At 40.0% G+C, this 21,435-nt stretch overlaps 1 protein-coding gene across 1 annotated transcript in view; it reads left to right on the forward strand.

Annotated features, from left to right (window-relative positions):
* Positions 1-21,435, forward strand: part of fars2 (phenylalanyl-tRNA synthetase 2, mitochondrial) — a 222,896-nt gene that overhangs the window by 123,296 nt on the left and 78,165 nt on the right. Inside the window, exon 6 of the mRNA XM_062991163.1 lies at positions 7,266-7,417. Coding sequence (XP_062847233.1) covers positions 7,266-7,417 — 152 coding nt within the window. The remainder of the gene's footprint in view (positions 1-7,265; positions 7,418-21,435) is intronic.

Genomic DNA, 21,435 nt, shown 5'->3' on the forward strand with positions numbered 1-21,435 from the left:
TGTGTAGGTGGGTGTGTAGGTGGGTGTGTAGATGGGTATGAAAGTAGATCTGTAGGTGAGTTTGTAGGTGGGTGTGTGGGTGGGTGTGTAGATGGGTATGAAAGTTGATCTGTAGGTGAGTTTGTAGGTGGGTGTGTAGGTGGGTGTGTAGATGGGTATGAAAGTTGATCTGTAGGTGAGTTTGTAGGTGGGTGTGTAGGTGGGTGTGTAGATGGGTATGAAAGTTGATCTGTAGGTGAGTTTGTAGGTGGGTGTGGGTGAGTTTGTAGATGGGTAGGAAAGTGGATCTGTAGGTGAGTTTGTAGGTGGGTGTGTAGGTGGGTGTGTAGATGGGTATGAAAGTTGATCTGTAGGTGAGTTTGTAGGTGGGTGTGGGTGAGTTTGTAGATGGGTAGGAAAGTGGATCTGTAAGTGGGTCTGTATGTGGGTGTGTAGATGGGTATAAAATTGGGTCTGTAGGTGGATCTGTGGATGGGTATGAAAGTGGATCTGTTGGTGGGTATGTAAGTGGGTGTGCAGGCACAGTATGTAGGTGGGGACTTATTGTCGCAATAGGCAGACACTGCTGAAAAGCACTATTTTTTTCTCATTTTTGAAGGTAGTAAAAATAGAATCTTTTTTATTCTGTTAGCACAAGGCTGGAATACAGGGTGCCAATCAATCACATGGCTATTTCTGCTATTACTGTCTATGGTGCAATATGTAATTAAAAGTGGATATTAAAAGAAGAAACCAGGTCAAAGGGAAAGCGGTCCTCTTTCTGCAGAGTCTGAAGACTATTTTCTTATGCATTACTAAAGCTGATTTCTTTTTTAATTCACATTTTTCTTTCACTATGAGGACATGGGGTCCCTATAAATATTCAACATTTTCTAGTTCCTACCTAACAAGGCTGCTACATGGTAATGAAAATGTAGAATAGTCTCAAAGTGTTCTGATCCTGACTGAGATTAGCTAAAAGTACAAGTGATCAGTGAAGGGAAGGACTTGCTGTGCAAAGTGATTTGTTTCATCTGATGCACACTGTACTTGAGCTCACCATTAATGCTGTACTTCAGTAGTAAATATACATAATGTTACTTCTTAGTGAATTTAAAAGGTACACTATATTGCCAAACGTATTTGCTCATCTGCCTTCACACGCATATGAACTTGAGTGACTTCCCATTCTTAATCTATAGGGTTTAATGTGATGTTCACCCACCCTTTGCAGCTATAACAGCTTCAACTCTTCTGAGAAGGCTTTCCACAAGGTTTAGGAGTGTGTTTATAGGAATTTTTGACCATTCTTCCAGAAGCGCATTTGTGAGGTTAGACACTGATGTTGGACGAGAAGGCCTGGCTTGCAGTCTCCGCTTTAATTCATCCCAAAGGTGTTCTGTTGGGTTGAGGTCAGGGCTCTGTGCAGGCCAGTCAAGTTCCTCCACACCAAACTCGCTCATCCATGTCTTTCTGGACCTTGCTTTGTGCACTGGTGCACAGTCATGTTGGAACAGGAAGGGGCCATCCCCAAACTGTTCCCACAAAGTTGCATGAAACTTGTCCAAAATCTCTTGTTATGCTGAAGCATTAAGAGTTCTTTTCACTCCTGAAAAAAAAGCCCACACCATAATCCCCCCTCCACCAAACTTTACACTTGGCACAATGCAGTCAGACAAGTACCGTTCTCCTGGCAATCACCAAACCCAGACTCGTCCATCGGATTGCCAGACGGAGAAGCGTGATTCGTCATTCCAGAGAACACGTCTCCACTGCTCTAGAATCCAGTGGCGGCGCGCTTTACACCACTGCATCCGATGCTTTGCATTGCGCTTGGTGATGTAAGGCTTGGATGCAGCTGCTCGACCATGGAAACCCATTCCATGAAGCTCTCTACACACTGTTCTTCAGCTAATCTGAAGGCCACATGAAGTTTGGAGGTCTGTAGCGATTGAAAATTTGCCGACCTCTGCGCACTATGCACTTCAGCATCCACTGATCCCGCTTTGTCATTTTACATGGCCTACCACTTCGTGGCCGAGTTGCTGTCGTTCCCAATCGCTTCCACTTTGTTATAATACCACTGACAGTTGACTGTGGAATATTTAGTTGTAAGGAAATTTCACGACTGGACTTGTTGCACAGGTGGCATCCTAACACGGTACGACGCTGGAATTCACTGAGCTCCTGAGAGCGACCCATTCTTTCACTAATGTTTGTAGAAGCAGTCTGCATGCCTAGGTGCTTGGTTGTATACACCTGTGGCCATGGAAGTGATTGGAACACCTGAATTTAATGATTTGGATGGGTGAGTGAATACTTTTGGCAATATAGTGTTCATGCGTGTGCTTTCAATTTGATGTTTTTTATTCTAAATTCTGTTGAGCTATTAAAAACTCTGCATTATTCCACACAGTGTTGTAGTGCTGCAGAATATTCAGTTACAGTAACTACCACTTTCTGAACTGACAGAAACCTGCATGTTCAAGCATATTTCCTGTCTTCTAAATCTGGACTCACTCTAGAGCAGCACTTGTTTTTTAAGAGTTCATTACCTGTGAGACACTATTTGTCCTAATTTTAGTACAATACAGTTGTAAGAGTTTTGTATTTCAGATGATTCCTTTACTGATTCAACACTGACGAATAACAGATCCAGCAAAGATAAACAATAATGCTATAGATGCAATTTTAGCCAAAATTGGAAAATAATTAATGGGACCAAAGTCGTCATTTCTATTTAAATTGTCTGTCATTAAAACTGCTTGTGTATTCTTGCCTGCTGGAGTGAAGATTTTCTTAGTGGGTCTTGTAATGAATTTTTGGATAAATGATGAGCACGGGCAGGGCATTTGTTTTTGGTAACTCATTATGTAGCTGTTGTGTATTACTTTGTTATGTAATGTATTAACAATGTGCTTTAGATAAATTGCCCTCAAGTTATTTTAGCTTGTACATTTGTCCTCTTATTCTCCTCTGGCCTCCTGCTGCTATGTTCCACTTCTATCCTTTTAACTTATTCCATTCAGTCTTTCCATCTCTGTCTGTTCTTTATTAATGCCCATATGTTCTTCTGGATGGAAACACGATGGTATTTCACACTTTTCCGTCTGGGTTGTATCACTTTTTAATGATTCTGACCCAGAGCCAAACGAATTGTGTCTACCAACATCATTTTTGTTTCCCCTTTGCTCTGTTTATTTTCCTAATCCTTCAGTCTGTCCCCATTACATAATTAGGTTTGTTTTTATGTGTCAGGAAGTACGTACCCTATCATGAGGTAGCGATGAAGGGAATGTTTTGCAGCCTGTTTGGATTTGTTTCAAGATTTCACCTTAAGGGTGCACTCAGTTAAAGAACAAAATGTATGTTTCGGGGCTGGAGGAAGCTCGTTTAAGAGAGAATGAGGCACGATCCCCACACACCTGCAAGAGAAGTAATAAAACCCATTTTCAGATATTTAATCAAGATAGAATAATAATAAGAATGTCCCAAAAGCCATTAACAAAAAAAGAGGCCAACTGCAAATAAATAAGTGGCCAAATTATTAGAAAATAAGTGGCAAAGACACAGTAATGGTTGCAACCCACAACGGAGAAAGTGAACAGAAAAGAGGTAGTGCAGGCATGAGAACTGGATGTTGCAATATGACCGGCTACTCTGGCTGTCAGCAAAAAGCCAGCCCTTGGAAACAGAACAAACTAACAGAACCTGTCAGCTCGGCTATGAATTAGCTCAACCCCTTACCCTTCCAGTGGGTCCGCTCCAAAAACAGGAATGTCAGGTTGTTACATGCTATGACCTAAAATGCCCACAAGACCAGGGCAGTTCTCAGGGCAGAAGACAAAATAATTCCAACATCCCAATAGAAAACCGGACCAGATTGAGCGATCCGGCATCATGGCTTCTGAGAAAACACAAAAAACTGTAAGAGAAAATAGAAAAGCTGTGATATATAGAGAACCTTCCACCTGGAACGTATTATTGTTCATGAGGCGCAGGTGATTGTCAGTTTTAGAGGGATTGACGGATCACACTTTACGCCACCGTGCCCCATATGCTGGCCAAACTGAACTTAATTCTGCAGCCACCTTGTTACAAGTTAGCCACAAATGCTCATCTTTATTTGATTAAGTGGAGAGAATAAACCATTTGTTGGTGAATGATCAGTTGGCAGGCATCAGATAGGCTGTGTGATGGTCTTTCACTAAAATGGCTTTTATTCAGTTGGTACAGAAGGTGAAAAAATATTCAGGCTGAATTCTGCCCTGATGGTTTCCAAAAAGCTGGACTCAAGAATAATAAAGACCTGATCTGATCTTAGGATGCTGCATTACTCCACTTGTAGTATCTGTGTCAGTTATGGACCACTATCATCACACCAATAAGGTACAAGAAATCATCACTACTTGATAACCAATAAAAATTCCAGTTCAATTCAGAAAGTACAATCTCATTTAGCTATGTGCGAACTTCAGCAACTTTGCTGCCTAGAAGTTGCTAGCTTTCAATGCCCACTCAGCAAAAATACTAAATCCAATTTATAAAAATTATAAAGAATGTTTATATAAGCTTGTTTCTATAAGCCACGGCCATAGTACTTTTGCAACTGAGTAAGCACCTGGTGCATTATTTGCTTGCTCTTTCTCTTCTTTTTTTACCTTTGTGTTTTAAATAAGGACAATAGCATTTTAAAAACTGGTCTCAAAAGTTCTGGTAGTTTATGTCAAAATGGACTAATGGCATCAGCAAAGAGAGGCAGTGGTTACATGTCAGAGCTCACTTGAATTTACTTGAAGAGACACAGACGTTGCATAATAGTTTTATACATTGATCAGCCATAACATTAAAACCACCTCCTTGTTTCTACACACATTGTCCATTTTATTGGCTTCACTTACCATATAGAAGCACTTTGTAGTTCTACAATGACTGACTGTAGTTCATCTGTTTCTCTACATAACTTTTTAGCCTGCTTTCACCCTGTTCTTTAATGGTCAGGACCCCCACAGGACCACTACAGAGTAGGTATTTTTTAGGTGGTGGATCATTCTCAACACAGCAGTCACACTGACTGATGTGGTGGTGTGTTAGTGTGTGTTGTGCTGGTATGAGTGGATCAGACACAGCAGCGCTAATAGAGTTTTTAAACACCTTACTGTCACTGCTGGACTGAGGATAGTCCACCAACCAAAAATATATCCAGCCAACAGTCCCCCATGGGCAGCGTCCTGTGACCACTGATGAAGGTCTAGAAGATGACCAACTCAAACATCAGCAATAGATGAGCAATCATCTCTGACTTTACATCTACAAGGTGGACCAACTAGGGAGGAGTGTCTAACAGAGTGGACAGTGAGTGGACACGGTATTTAAAAACTTCAGCAGCGCTGCTGTGTCTGATCCACTCATACCAGCACAACACACACTAACACACCACCACCATGTCAGTGTCACTGCAGTGCTGAGAATGATCCAACATCTAAACAATTGCTAAGCGTACTCATAAACGTATGAGCGGCCATCCAATGAAAATCGGTAGTTTTAATGGTTGTTTGCATGGCCGTTCAACAGCCAACAATATAAAATCAACAATATTAAACCCATGGTGCAAACACCCCTTCCTGATGATAATTCCAATTATAAGGTGATATCACCTCGAATATTTATAAATATTTATAAATGGCTTGGATTGGTTTATTGTACACCAGGATAAAGTCATGTACCTTTCATGGCCTTCCCAGTTATTATATTCAAACATCATTAAATTTTAATAGAAGGTTCTAGAGCACATAGTGAGAAGTAGATCACACAGACCTTCTGTATCCCTCCAAATTAAAAGACTTTCATCTTACATGCTTTAATATTTATACTTATAGTAAAACATTCAATAAATGTTTAAAATATGTTTAATAGCCCTGTATTAGCTTCTTGATATTATGATATTGTTACACTTTATCGCCTTGACACCTGAGCGTATGGACAAAGATACTGGGACAGCCCTTCTAGTTTTTGAACAGTTCACAACAGTTGCTAACAGGTGTAATAAAGCAATTATATGAAGGAAATTATATGCTTTCAACTTTGCAGCAACATTTTAGGAAAGGTCATTTCCTGTTTCAGCATTACTGTGCCAATGTGCACAAAGCAAGGTATATAAAGACCTGAAGTAATGCTCAGTATATGTATACACACCCACACACACACACATGTGTGTATCTAATCTGAAGGATGCCTCAACCCACTATATACACAGTCGAGTCACATTATTATGACCACTTCCGACTTTCGATGGCGGCAGCACGTAGCTCATGAAGGAAGTCACATTTCATGAGCTGGCTTGGTGGGTATATAAGGTGTGAGATAGGCTGTTTGCACATACAGTGTATTCCTCATTGCTGTCATGGGTAAAAGTACCATGGGTTAAAGTGTCTTCCCTGGGGTGGATGGGATCTTCCAGCAAGACAGTGCGACATGTCACAAGGCTAGAAATGTCCGACATTGGTTGGAAGAGCATAACCAAGACGTCCAAGTACTACAATGGCCCCCTAATTCTTCAGACTTGAACTCAACTGAGCATCTGTGGGACCACCTCGATCGTCGTGTCACCCCTCTCTATTTCATTCGTAAAACACTGACAGTATATTAACTGGGGGTGTTATACTATTCTAAGCTCTGCATTTTTAACCACCACAGTGAGAATGCTGGGAGTTAAATAGTCTTACAACCGAAACGCTTAAGCCAACAGCATCTAGTGGTCAGAAAGTGTCCACTGATGAAAGGCTAGAGGTAAAATAACCCTCACGGTGCATGAAAAAAGCAATAGCTCTAGTCTCTAACTCTACTTCCGCGAGTGCTAACAGGGTAGGTGTTCCTAATAAAAAGGCCAGTCAATTTAAGTTATATTTAAAAATCCCAACTGATACAACTTTACCTCAGCAACACTCATTACCATGTTAGTGTCAATGCAGTTTTGTGAATGGTCCACCGCCAAAATAATATATGATCAGTGAGGTACTTTTGGGTGTTTTAAATGAATGGATGGGGCGTACTTACTAAGTGCACCTTTATGGTAAGTATAGGTTATAAGATAGACAATAAATGTACACCAGACAGAATGAAGGGATTTTTATTCCCTTTACTGCTGCTGATGATAATTCTTCAAGCCTCTCTTTACTGCATGTATTGCAAGACCTTTTGAGAGAGTAATTAGAGGACTTAGATATGTATAATTGATTTTACTTCCTTAGCCATCAGCACTCTGATTTTGTGTCTGTGTGTTTTAGCCCTTCAGTAAATATCCACCACTCTTCAATGACATCTCCTTTTGGCTGCCAGCAGAAGGTTACACAGAGAATGACTTCTACGATTTGGTGCGCAGCATAGGAAGTGATCTCGTGGAGAAAGTCACTCTGCAAGACCAGTTCACTCATCCAAAGTAAGACAACCACAGTTTATTTATATTAAAAACAAATTTAAGGAATTGAAAGAAAAGAATAATAATAATAAAAATAAGGGTATTATGTTCATGATAATCATATTCATAAAAATTAACATCTCACTTAGATCACATTATTAATCAGGTTGGTTTATTAATTAAATAGATGGATTAATAAATTACTAATAAGATGATCATGACATCAGTTAAATGTATGATTAATTGAATAAAGTAAGAATAAAAAGGAAATAAGAGATGCATGGATGGATGGATGGATGGATGGATGGATGGGAGGATGGAGGGAGGGAGGGAGGGAGGAAGGGGAGGAGGGAGGGAGGGAGGGAGGGAGGGAGGGAGGGAGGATGGATGGAGGGAGGGAGGGAGGGAGGGATGGATGGGAGGGAGGGAGGTAGGGAGGATGGATGGATGGAAGGGAGGGAGGATAGATGGAAGGATGGATGGAAGGATGGATGGACAGGATCACATTGAGGATGTAGGGTCATGCTATGTTTGTTACTGAATGCCACATTTGCATCAGCATTGAGGGTCTCCATTGACCTCCCTCACACAGGCATGGCCAGTTATGGCTAGACACACAAACAGGTTTATAGCACAGCTGTGATTTCCAGCTGTGATTTCCAACAGCTCTGATTGGAAGAAAGCTGTGGGGCAAGCTGTAGCCTAGTGGTTAAGGTACTGGACTAGTAACCAGAAGGTCGCTGGTTCAAGCCCCACCACTGCCAGGTTGCTGCTGTTGGGCCCTTGAGCAAGGCCCTTAACCCTCAATTGCTCAGACTGTATACTGTAACTGTAATATAAGTCGCTTTGGATAAAGGCGTCTGCTAAATACCGAGAATGTAAATGAATGTAAATGAATGATTCTTTTATTTTTTGACTATATTATTGAATAGCATAATAAAAGACTGGTTTTTATTTTCAATACAATAGCCACATGGATAGCTGGAAGCAGATTTTGGAATTCCTCTTTATGCATTTTTATAGCAGTCATCTATGCTGTGCCTACTAATTAAATATTAACTTCCATTTGTGAACATCACATGATTACACACATAAAATCCAAGTGTATGGTTGGACAATGCATTTTAAAAATAATTAAATTATTATTTTAATTGCTGCCTCTAATTAAATTCCTACACTATATGAGCAAAGGTATTGGGACATTTCTTCTGACTGTTAAATTCATCAACTAATCAAATATATTAGGAAAATTATATGCTTTTAATCTTACGGCAGAAGTGTAGGGAAGGCCCTTTTCTGTTCTGGCATGACTGTGCCCCTGCAATAGTTCTACTGATGTGCTGTAAAGTGTTGTGAAAAGCCTTTTCATAAGAGTGGCTGTTGTTATAGCTGAACGTATCACATAGAGGTCACTCTGTTTAACACTGTTTTTGAAATTGAATGTCCAACAAGCTCATGATCAGGTGTCCAAATACTTTTGGTCTTATAGTGTATTTATATACATGTATGAGCTCTAACATCAATGACACTAAGTAATCAGGTTCTCAGGCTTGTTCATATTTAAAACTCTTCCCTAAACACCAACTAACTGGTGCAGTTGACCTGACATCCATGTTGTGCTAAAAGTGTGAGGGTAAATAGTAAAGAACTAGAACTGAAGCTCCTTGTTTATTGAGCTATGTGTTCAGATGTACAACTCCACAGACTCACAGATTGTAGTCTGCTGTCAGGTGGCCAGTGATCCATGAGATTGCACACACTTCTTTAGTAGCTGCTACATACAAAGGAAAACCCTGTCATCTGGAGGTTGGGATTTCAAGTATAACCTAACCTTTAACCTAAACATAACCTTTTTTTCAGAATTAAAAGCATTTGTTTAATATGCAGTTGAATACAGAGTAAAATATTTTTTAATTAATAAACTATCAGTTCTCCTTGGTAAACAACACTGAAAGAATGACTTAATTTATGCATAGAAGCTGTAAACAACCACTTACTGGTGACCAGCCTACAGCAGTGTATACCTTATGAGTGTATTTCCACAGGGCGCTCTTGCCTTGGAGAAAGCTTAGTAACTTTGAGTGATATTTGAAGAGGTGGGGTGTGCCCTGGTTCACTTGTGAAAGGGTCAGCCAATTAATTTTATTTACACCGACCAGGTATTACATTATGACCACTGACAGGTGAAGTGAATAACACTGATTATAATAATAATAATAATAATAATACATTTAATTTGTAATGCACTTTACATTTGTGTACAAATCTCAAAGTGCCACAAGATAAAGACATCACTACAATTAATAAATAAATAAATAAATAAAATAGCTACAATCACTACATAAATTAAAAATTATTCATAGGTTCTGCTAAAAAGAAAGGTTTTGAGTCTCTTCCCAATCGGCTGTGGTGCCCTCAAATGGTCAGGGAGGGCATTCCAAAGGCGAGGGGCAGCAGAACAGAAGGCCCGATCACCCATGGTACTGAGCTTGGTTCTTGGGGGGAGAAGGCGATTTGAGTTGGTAGAGCGGAAGGATCGGAATGAGGTTTGAGTGGTGAGCAGTTCTTTCAAATAGGTGGGAGCATAACCATAAATACACTGGTGAGTGAGGAGGGAGACCTTGTATTCAATCCTAACAGAGATGGGAAGCCAGTGAAGAGAACGTAGAATCGGTGTGATATGCTCATATTTTCGCACTCTCATCAGGATCCTAGCGGCACTGTTCTGAATGCTTTGTAATCTATGAAGACTTTTGCTAGAAATCCCAATGAGAAGTGCATTGCAGTAATCCAGTCTGGAGGAGACAAAAGCGTGCATCAGTTTTTCAGCATCTGATAGAGTTAGAGTGGGACGAAGTTTAGCAATATTTCTTTATATTATAAGATTAAGAGATTATCTCTTCATCACGGCACCTGTTAGTGGGTGGGATATATTCGGCAGCAAGTGAACATTTTATCCTCAAAGTTGATGTGTTAGAAGCAGGAATAATGGACAAGCGTAAAGATTTGAGCGAGTTTGACAAGGGCCAAATTGTGATGGCTAGACGACTCGGTCAGAGCATCTCTTGTGGGGTGTTCCCAGTCTGCAGTGGTCAGTATTTATCAAAAGTGGTCTAAGGAAGGAACGGTGTTAAACTGGCGACAGGGTCATGGGCGGCCAAGGCTCATTGATGCACGGGGGGAGCGAAGGCTGGCCCATGTGGTCTGATCCAACAGACAAGCTACTGTAGCTCCAACTGCTGAAGAAGTTAATAACAAGTAAACTCAACCTATTTTGATACTTTAAGGTAAGGTCATTTTTAACTTTAAGGTAAAGTTAGAAGCTCTAGCCCTACATATAAATGGTCAGCACAAGTTCTCATATTCTGGTCTAATTCTGTTTGGTCATTATTCCTACAGAATGTTTAACTAGCAAGAGTTCAAGTGTTGAATGTGCTCTTTAGGCTGATGCTGATAGAGTTTTTGGATTATGGGATCAAGTGTGAGGTCATTGTGCAATTTAGCTGTTAAGTAATGCCAAAATGCAGTAACTTTACTAGAATTAGTCACAATTTTAAGAGTTTCATGACTTTTATAGCTGTATACACATCTTTCAGTGCTTTTGTGTGTATGACATAACATTCTGCATCTGTATTGCTCTTATTGATATCTGATTTAGCGACGTTCACCTAGGGCTAAGGACATTGTGTGAGTGTGTGTGTGTGTGTGTGTGTGTGTGTGTGTGTGACAGAACCTGCAGTGCGTAAAACAAGACTGCATTCATTTGTCTCTGTCTTTTTTTCTACATTTTTTAATAGCAGCTCTTTTTCTTTCTCTCTTAATGACTTTCATAAATAAGCAGCATGCAGAGGTGACGAGTGGTCCATGCTGGGTGGTGACCAGTAATGCCATTATTATTCATACACATACATGTTATGTGCTTCCATTAAAATTCCATTATTCATGTGTGTATTATTTTTCCACAATGTCTGATTGTATTTTAGTCAGTTTAACTGTTCTCATTAGTACCTGCAATGTTAGAATCCTCTCTGCAGCTAATCGTGTCTATGAGTTTTAGCTTCAGAACCCTGCATCAACTGTTTGGTCCAGAGAGGACGGACGTTTCTGCTTCCACTAAACTCCATCCTCTCTATCTGTCCTCAAAAAACCCCACTAAACATTTAGCTAGCCACATCCATGCCAGAGGACGTCCGATCACATAATGTCTGGCCCCCTTGCTGTACCCTGCGGAAGAACGGTGCTTTCTGGGTACAAAACAATGTCCTGCTATTTGCACTGTGTTTTTTTCGGTACTGCAGTAGTGCTGACTCACACTTCTTCAGCAGCAGGCTGCTAATATAATAATGATGATGAAGACAGCGGTCAAAGTGTCGATAATGTCCTGAAACACTGGTGGAGGACGGTTTTAGAGACAAATACACTGTTTGAAAGCTGCCTGTTTGTTACACCACATGAACATAGTTTGATTTAAAAAATGCAAAACCTAGCGAATTAAAATTTAAGAAGGTGGGTGTGGGAATAACATTCATTTGTTATAATAAATGCAAAATGTGTGTCTTATGACTTTTGTTTTACTCAAGCTGCTTTTGTGTGTAATATGTTTACTGTTTAATAATCCAAAATCCTTCAGTGGAAAAATATCTAATAACAGAGGCATGACTAAAGGATGCAATCATTTTTTTTATTGAAAATGGTCATTATATGAACATTTGCTCCGAGGACTTTTGGTACCAAAATAAGGGAACTGTGTGTTTTTATTAGTCCACTGTTAAAGATTAATGCTTTAGGACAAAGAGTTCCAGTTTCTGTACCAAAGGTTCTAGTTTCATTGCCAAATAATACAAGTTCAACTGTCATAGGTTTGGCACAACCAGGACCTTATGGTTTTTGCGAGCAATTAAACCTAAACAAACATTAACAAAGCAAAAAAGATCAGAACTCTGGTTTGTTGAAGTATTTAAATACACGCAACAATTATTCTCTTTTTAAATTCTGCATCCTCACAAATGTAATTTTTTTTGCAAAAGGAGCGCCCAGGTGGCACAGCAGGATATTCCGCTAGCACACCAACACCGAGATTCTGAACTCCTCGGTGTGAAACTTGCTGTTGCCACCTGTCGGCTGAGCGCCATCCCGTGGGCATAATTGGCAGTGTCTGCAGCAGACACGTTTGTGCTTGGGCAGGATGACCGGACTATGTGGGTGGGATCTTCAAACGCTGTGTAAGGACCTTGAATAGCAGATAGAGAGGCGCCTGTGCAGAATGCATGGGTGAAAAAGGGTTCCGCTAAGGGCTGCGCCCGGGTCGGAGGAGGCGTGAGCGGCAATATACCCACCTCGACTGCAATCAGAGATCCCCCAGCAGCGGAAGACAAATTGATTATGCTAAATTGCATAAAGAAAAAAGAAAAAAAAGAGTTTAGCAATTTGGATGCAGCGTGATTAAAAGGCTACTTTCCAATCTTGTACTGTGCAGCGTCACTAAAGTCTGTATGGTTTGAAACACATGTAGACCTTTACTTTAATAAGTTTAATCTAATCAACATAAGCTTTTTAACATATCATTAATATTTTAATTTTTATTAAAACATTTGTCATTAATAATGTTGTTTTGATTGTTTAAAAGCTGATCAGCCAAGCACTGTGAGCTGTTTTACTCTGTTTTTACACAGTGGTGGTGTTGTACACTTATAATATGTTGATACATAATGATGATTCAATCATCTCTGAAATTAATAAAAATAAACTAGAAGGGTTCAGATGTATAGTGTACAGGGATTTTGTGGCTGATTCTTGTAACGGGGCAGGTTGCGCCTCACTACAGAAGTGCAAACTGAAGCCTAACACCTCTAAGAATAGAAAATGAACCCAAGTTCAGAATGCTTGACCAAGGGAAAGATAGGGAACCAGGTCGCGTCCAGCATGGTTTCACTATGTAGGGACCACGCTGGAAAATGGGTCGTCACATTGTGTCTTGGGCAGCTTGCTCATCCAGGCTGGTTCCAACTGTTATGCTCCCACACTGCCACATTTCAAGTCCCTTGAAAATAGATAAAGTATGCTGCCATCCAGCTCAAGAAAACCAGACCGGATCAAATCCAGCATCATGGTTTTACAGAGACAGGCACGTCTGAATGGAAGAATCTGTCATATGTGGAAACACTTCCACCTGGAGTGTATTAACGCTCAGCGAGGCACTGATTACTGTGAGTTAAGAGGAACTGGCACATTAACTATCTGTGCCTCTGTTCTCCCTCTGCCAGCCAAAAATGGCAATGCAGAAGGACACAACACCAACGTTTTTTGCTAGTTATAACTTTTAGTTTAATTTAATTTTGTGTATGTATGATTTGTGTAAATCCTATTTATTCAAATTATTCTCCAGGCCACTCAAGGAGGATGGGTTCCTGAGTCTGGTTCCTTTCAAGGTTTCTTTCTGTATTTTTAAGGGAGTTTTTCCTTGCCACTGTTGCCCTCAGCTTGCTCAACAGGGGTTTTTGGTCTGTTGGTCCTGGATTCTGTAAAGTTGCTTTTAGACAATGTCCACTGTAAAAAGCACTATACAAATAAATTTGACTCGACTTGACTCACTGTCAAATTTTATTGCCAGCTGAGCATGTTACCGATTCTATTTTTTTTTTTTTTTTTTACAGCCTAATTAATTTGTTTTTGGTCTTTTGCTTTTCTGTTTTATCATGTTGACTGTTTTTGGTAGATGTGTAAAACCAGCACTTGAACACACCCCAGCTGCATATTTATGCAACTGAAACCTAGAGCAGCCAGATACATCTGAATACATCAGTCGATTGTGAGTTGATTCCAAACTTAGCCGAATCTTTTCAAGCACCACTAACCAGACAGATTTCCTGTGGATTATTTCCACACTTCTTGTTACAGGGGACAGTTTGTATATAAACATTTGACATGTTATTCTTCCTTATTATAGCTTTTTTATTCCTTTTATTTACACTTTTTTTAGTTTCCCTCAGCATACATCATTCTGTGTTGTCAGATTGATCATGACTGATAATTCTGGTGCATCTGTGTCTTTAGAATAAACGAGTCTTTATCTAGTCTGTCTGTAGCAAAACACAACAGTAACTAGTTTAATAATAGATGCAGCATGTTGAAGCCTCATTTTTTAAAATTTTAAGAGTGGGGTATTTTTGTCGTATTTACTGTGGCACTTTTATGTTAAAGAAATAATGCGTTTCCATTCACATGCTGTTATTACTAAGATATTGCGTTATGGAGCAGTTACTGAAACAATCAGTAGTAACTACAGTTTTAGCTCATTATGTTAATGTTAGTAATTGGCAAAGCCATAATTACTGGACTTTTGCACCTTTTACCACAATCCTAGAAGGTAGCACCGTCGCTTCACAGCAAGAAGGTCCGGGGTTCGATCCCCAGGTGGGGCGATCCGGGTCCTTTCTGTGTGGAGTTTGCATGTTCTCCCTGTGTCTGCGTGGGTTTAACTCCGGGTGCTCCGGTTTCCTCCCACAGTTCAAAGACGTGCAAATGAGGTGAATTGGAGATACAGAATTGTCTGACTGTGTTTGATGTAACCTTGTGAACTGATGAACCTTGTGTAATGAGTAACTACCGTTTCTGTCATGAATGTAACCAAAGTGTAAAACATGACGTTAAAATTCTAATAAAACAAACAAACAAACCACAGTCCTAGATGTTTTTTACTTAAATGCTTACAGCTAGTATTGGTACCAACAACCTTTTTTCAATGCTGGTTGCCTATTCCCTTTAAAATAAGTAAATCTATTGGCTGAAATAATAAGCACTCAATACAGTTCTATTGTACAAAATGTAAAATGTAATTTGCTAAAGGGCAGTTATTTACACATCTGTAATAAGAGGTTTGTGGTAGGGTAGTATTCAAAAGAACAAAAAGGTGACTGCTTTTTTATTTGTTTAGAGAGAGATTAAATAACCAAAAACGGAATATTTAAAAGACTTGAGGGGTTGTGTTTGATTAAGACTTTAATTGAATGGGTTTTTAATCTGTAGTTCTCATTAAAAAGTGGCTTTGCTCAATTTTGCTAGTTAGTACCTCCAAACATTTTTCATGGGGAACCATCGGCTCATTATGTCTGTGTTGTCTTTTTGCTGGTTTGCAGTCTTTTTCGTGTTTTTAAAATAGCAGTAGCGTGCCTCCAGGGGACTTCGATTTAGCCTGAGACAGTGCTGGTTTATAGTGAGCCAGTAGTATTGATAGACTCAATAAGTCTGGCATTAAAGTTCTCGACTCCAGTATATCAGGAGGAAGCCGTGAGATGAGATTAGACAGTATAAAATCCCTGTAGGTTGCCTTAGACTCAGCAGTAAGTACATACAGTGTATCACAAAAGTGAGTACACCCCTCACATTTCTGCAAATATTTTATTATATCTTTTCATGGGACAACACTATAGAAATAAAACTTGGATATAACTTAGAGTAGTCAGTGTACAACTTGTATAGCAGTGTAGATTTACTGTCTTCTGAAAATAACTCAACACACAGCCATTAATGTCTAAATAGCTGGCAACATAAGTGAGTACACCCCACAGTGAACATGTCCAAATTGTGCCCAAAGTGTCAATATTTTGTGTGACCACCATTATTATCCAGCACTGCCTTAACCCTCTTGGGCATGGAATTCACCAGAGCTGCACAGGTTGCTACTGGAATCCTCTTCCACTCCTCCATGATGACATCACGGAGCTGGTGGATGTTAGACACCTTGAACTCCTCCACCTTCCACTTGAGGATGTGCCACAGGTGCTCAATTGGGTTTAGTCCATCACCTTTACCTTCAGCTTCCTCAGCAAGGCAGTTGTCATCTTGGAGGTTGTGTTTGGGGTCGTTATCCTGTTGGAAAACTGCCATGAGGCCCAGTTTTCGAAGGGAGGGGATCATGCTCTGTTTCAGAATGTCACAGTACATGTTGGAATTCATGTTTCCCTCAATGAACTGCAGCTCCCCAGTGCCTGCAACACTCATGCAGCCCAAGACCATGATGCTACCACCACCATGCTTGACTGTAGGCAAGATACATTTGTCTTGGTACTTCTCACCAGGGCGCCGCCACACATGCTGGACACCATCTGAGCCAAACAAGTTTATCTTGGTCTCGTCAGACCACAGGGCATTCCAGTAATCCATGTTCTTGGACTGCTTGTCTTCAGCAAACTGTTTGCTGGCTTTCTTGTGCGTCAGCTTCCTTCTGGGATGACGACCATGCAGACCGAGTTGATGCAGTGTGCGGCGTATGGTCTGAGCACTGACAGGCTGACCTCCCACGTCTTCAACCTCTGCAGCAATGCTGGCAGCACTCATGTGTCTATTTTTTAAAGCCAACCTCTGGATATGACGCCGAACACGTGGACTCAACTTCTTTGGTCGACCCTGGCGAAGCCTGTTCCGAGTGGAACCTGTCCTGGAAAACCGCTGTATGACCTTGGCCACCATGCTGTAGCTCAGTTTTAGGGTGTTAGCAATCTTCTTATAGCCCAGGCCATCTTTGTGGAGAGCAACAATTCTGTTTCTCACATCCTCAGAAAGTTCTTTGCCATGAGGTGCCGTGTTGAATATCCAGTGGCCAGTATGAGAGAATTGTACCCAAAACACCAAATTTAACAGCCCTGCTCCCCATTTACACCTGGGACCTTGACACATGACACCAGGGAGGGACAACGACACATTTGGGCACAATTTGGACATGTTCACTGTGGGGTGTACTCACTTATGTTGCCAGCTATTTAGACATTAATGGCTGTGTGTTGAGTTATTTTCAGAAGACAGTAAATCTACACTGCTATACAAGCTGTACACTGACTACTCTAAGTTATATCCAAGTTTCATGTCTATAGTGTTGTCCCATGAAAAGATATAATACAATATTTGCAGAAATGTGAGGGGTGTACTCACTTTTGTGATACACTGTACATAACAACAATTGTACTTATATTGTTTTTAATTGGTACATCTTGGTATTATAAAAACAACAAAAATTAATTGCAATGTGTGTGGAATAACTAGGTTGAGGGTATGACCTATCTACAAATCTGTACTGCATAAGATTAAAGAAGTAATTTTAGGGTAAAAAGTAGGATAGGATGGAAGGAAACACTAAAGAACGCTAAAGAGCTTGGTGGGTGATTAATAAGAAAAAATAAATGAATCTGAGTGAATTGGGCTACGCGAACAGCATGGATTGCTCTATAGCTGGAGGTTAATAAATATTTTTTGCAATGCAATGTTGGTGTTATGTTTTGTAGAGAACAATAATATCAGAAATACTGTAAAACTTGTGTGTGTGCCGATGTATTTTGATATAAACTATATTATGCCCCTGTCCCACCTTTTTACAACTCCTCCCCTGCGTTTCCCCTAACACCATATCTTGCGTTCTTATTGGCTGTTCGACATAGCACTCATTGCAAGTTGGGCGACTCAGATCCAGATATTTGACAAGCTAGATATCTCACTTCGGTCAGCGAGCCGCTTGGATCGAGTTGTTGGGTAGTTCACACATAGCGATTGAGAGCCGAGTTTCGATCGCTGAGCGAACACCGAGTTGCTCCCGAGCTGGCAAATCTAGCACCGACCACTAAAATTGAACTTTTTGGCACTAAAATAAGTAGCATTATTACAAGCATTAAAACTTTTGGAACTGGGATAACTTGTAATCGTGGCATGTACTGGAGGACAGGGACCAAGAGTTCCTAGAACCTAAAGCTCTTCAAATTTAAAAATTGCATTTTATTGTTATTATTTGTTATGCTTTAAACAGGAATGCAGATTTGCAGATTTGGAATGCACATTTGCATTCCAGCAATCTAAAGTTTTATTAGCTCTGAACAGGGTTCTGCACTTCTAAAATAAGCTGAGATTGGCTATAAGCGTAGGAGAGTCTGTGTGTCGAGCCAGAACCTACCTGAAAAAAAGACTGATGGTTTGACAGAACTTGCTGGATTTTTACATTTGTCACAGACATTAGTAATACCTTATCATTATTCCCCATTATCCACCAATAAGTTGCCAGTACTGGTGTCAGAGCCTGTGACATTTTAGGAAGACCTGCTGTGCAACTGACATTTAAATTCATTGTAACGGTGTTCAGTTGGGTTCAGGGCTCTGTTAAGGCCAACAGTGATCCGCCAAACTTGCCAAACTGTTTGCCAAACTATGTCTTCATGGATTTATGTGCACAGGTGCAAAATTATGCTGGAACAAGCTGGAATGTAATTAATTTTATACACATGTTTGTAATGGGTGTGGCTTAACACCTGAACTCTGTAATCAGGAGGTGTGTTCACATGGTCCAGTCTAGATTTCTTCTTGTTCACATCCCCCTGTTAATCACATTACAGACACAACTCAAATGCCCCTGGTGTAAAACACTCACTCTTGTGGCGTCAAAAATTGTTCCATTGTTCCAGTTTATTCTTATTTTACCTTGAAACTGCTAAATTGTACCCAGCCCACTTTTAATGGCCATGAAAATGAATTGATCTGCTTAGGTTATTAAAATCAGTATGTCCTCACCACTGTACCTGACATCTCTGCTTCTAGCCTCCAGATCAGCTGCATTTTGCTGCTAGAAACAAAACCATTTTGGCCAAGAGCTCTAAAACCAGCACTTCCACTGTGTCAGAGAAAAAAAGTTCTGATTTTTTTTTTCAGATCAATGATGCTAAAAACAGAGCGGACACATTGAATCAGTATGAAGCAGCTGGCAAGAATAAATGTATGAATGAAAAGTATAAATAGCATTATAAAGCTTTGTGACTTATAACCAGGGAAGTAATAACGGGGTCATCTAAGACTTAAAAGCTTGGTAACCATTGGATTTGGACGGGAATGCTTTAAAAAGTAGGTTTATATATACAGTGAGGTCCAAAAGACTGAAACCCCTCTCTGGTAAAGCACATGTTCAAACATCGTTGAGTAGGTGGATTTGATCTGCTTATCATGTGCTTTTTTTATACGAGAGTTCTTCAAAAAGTTGTCACACTGTTTTAACCCTATTTATTTCAAAAACAAATTTCATCACATTTCTACATAGTCACCTTCTTATGCATTTTTGCTAGCGTTGTACCAACTTTTTAATACCATCAGCAAAAAATAGTTTTGGTTGAGCGTGTAGCCACTGATGCACCGCTGCTTTCACATCATCATCACATAAAAATCTTCTTTCCCTTAAAGCTTCTTTGAGAGGTCCACAAAGTTAGAATTCAGATGGCGCTAAATCTGGACTATAAGCTCTCTCTGTCTCATAGACACGACCAATTACTACTCCTCCCTCCCTCACCGTTTCCAACAAAAATATAAAAGTGCAGAAACTTTTTGAAGATCCCTCGTACATTAGTAGCATTTGTCTACCTTTTATTAATACAACCATTTTATAAATTCTGTAAAATTTTCAAATATTCACTCAAATTGCTAAGCTGATTATATTTCAATGTGAATTGAAACTCTAGTCTGTCTTCTACTGAAAATTTATGGCGCATCATGAAGAATCAGAATCATGGAGAATCAGAACTGGTGGCCAAGTCTTATATTGTTTGTTTGTTTGTTTGTTTGTTAGGATTTTAACGTCATGTTTTACACTTTGGTTACATTCATGACAGGAACGGTAGTTACTCGTTACACAAGATTCATCAGTTCACAAGTTTATATCGAACACAGTCATGGACAATTTAGTATCTCCAATTAACCTCACTTGCATGTCTTTGGACTGTGGAAGGAAACCGGAGCACCCGGAGGAAACCCACGCAGACACAAGGAGAACATGCAAACTCCACACAGAAAGGACCCTGACCACCCCACCTGGGGATTGAACCCAGGACCTTCTTGCTGTGAGGCGACAGTGCTACCCACTTAGCCACCGTGCCACCCCCAAGTCTTATATTAAGAACAAACTGAAAAAACTCCCTTTGCAAACCTGCAACAGTTAGTATCATAAATTCCCAAACAATAAACACTGTAACTAATAGTCCCAACTTTATATATATACAATATACAATTTAGTGTAGTCAACTTGTCTTCCACTGCTGACAGCATTTAAAGACCACCCCCACATACTCCAGTCATCCCTCCCTGCAGGAGTTCAGATTCTCGGCACTGGTGTGCTAGCGGAATATCTCGCTGCGCCACCTGGGCGGCTGTCCCAAGTTTTTTGAGTGTGTTGCAGGCAACAAATTCTAAACTTGTTTATATACAAAATACAATGAAGTTGTTTTGTGAAAACATTGGGAATTTTTGCACTTTTGTGCACATTGTGAGTTTAAAAAAAGGTTTAACAAAATGAAAAAATCACAGATTCCTGTTTTATTGCATTGTACACAGGGTTTGTATTTTGAACATATAAAAAATTCAAAATAGAAGCATTATCATTAGTGGTCTCAAACTTTTGGCCCCCGTCTGTATGTGTTACTAACTACCACAACTACAAATTTCCTTAGTTTTAAAAAGTTCTAAATGTCAAACTGTTGGGAGAGAATTTCTCTTATCATTAGATGACAGGCGATCATAAGGTTTAGAAATGTCAGTGCAGGACACTCTCATACATTTCTTCTGTGATACTCACCTTGTGACATTGTAGCTATCAGTATTGAACCTAAGTTTGAGTACAGCCTCTCATAGGTTGTATATCACGATATAGGAAAACCCATTCCAATACGTCAGGAATCTGCTTTAATGTTTCTTTCTATTTCTCCTTACTACTACGTTAAAATGTATGTTTGACATGGTTTCCAATTCCTTCCTGATGGGCCCTATAATCCGTGTTGATGGCAGTGTAATACTGTCTGATGTAATTGGGCATAATTAGGAAAGTGGACAGAGCTGTCAGTCAGGCTGGCAGGTGTGTGCAAGCAGTGAGTTGATGGAATGAACTCGACACGCCTCGCTGAAGGAAAACGATAATTTGCTGTCTCGGAGGGCTGGCTGACATCTGTCTGTATTTAGTTTTAGATTTACAGGTGTAAGTTTTGATCACGAGACACGTGTCTGCAATCAGTGATTCAGCGTCTGCT

This window comes from Trichomycterus rosablanca, chromosome 3 (genome assembly GCF_030014385.1).
Source record: "Trichomycterus rosablanca isolate fTriRos1 chromosome 3, fTriRos1.hap1, whole genome shotgun sequence".
Lineage (NCBI taxonomy): Eukaryota > Metazoa > Chordata > Actinopteri > Siluriformes > Trichomycteridae > Trichomycterus > Trichomycterus rosablanca.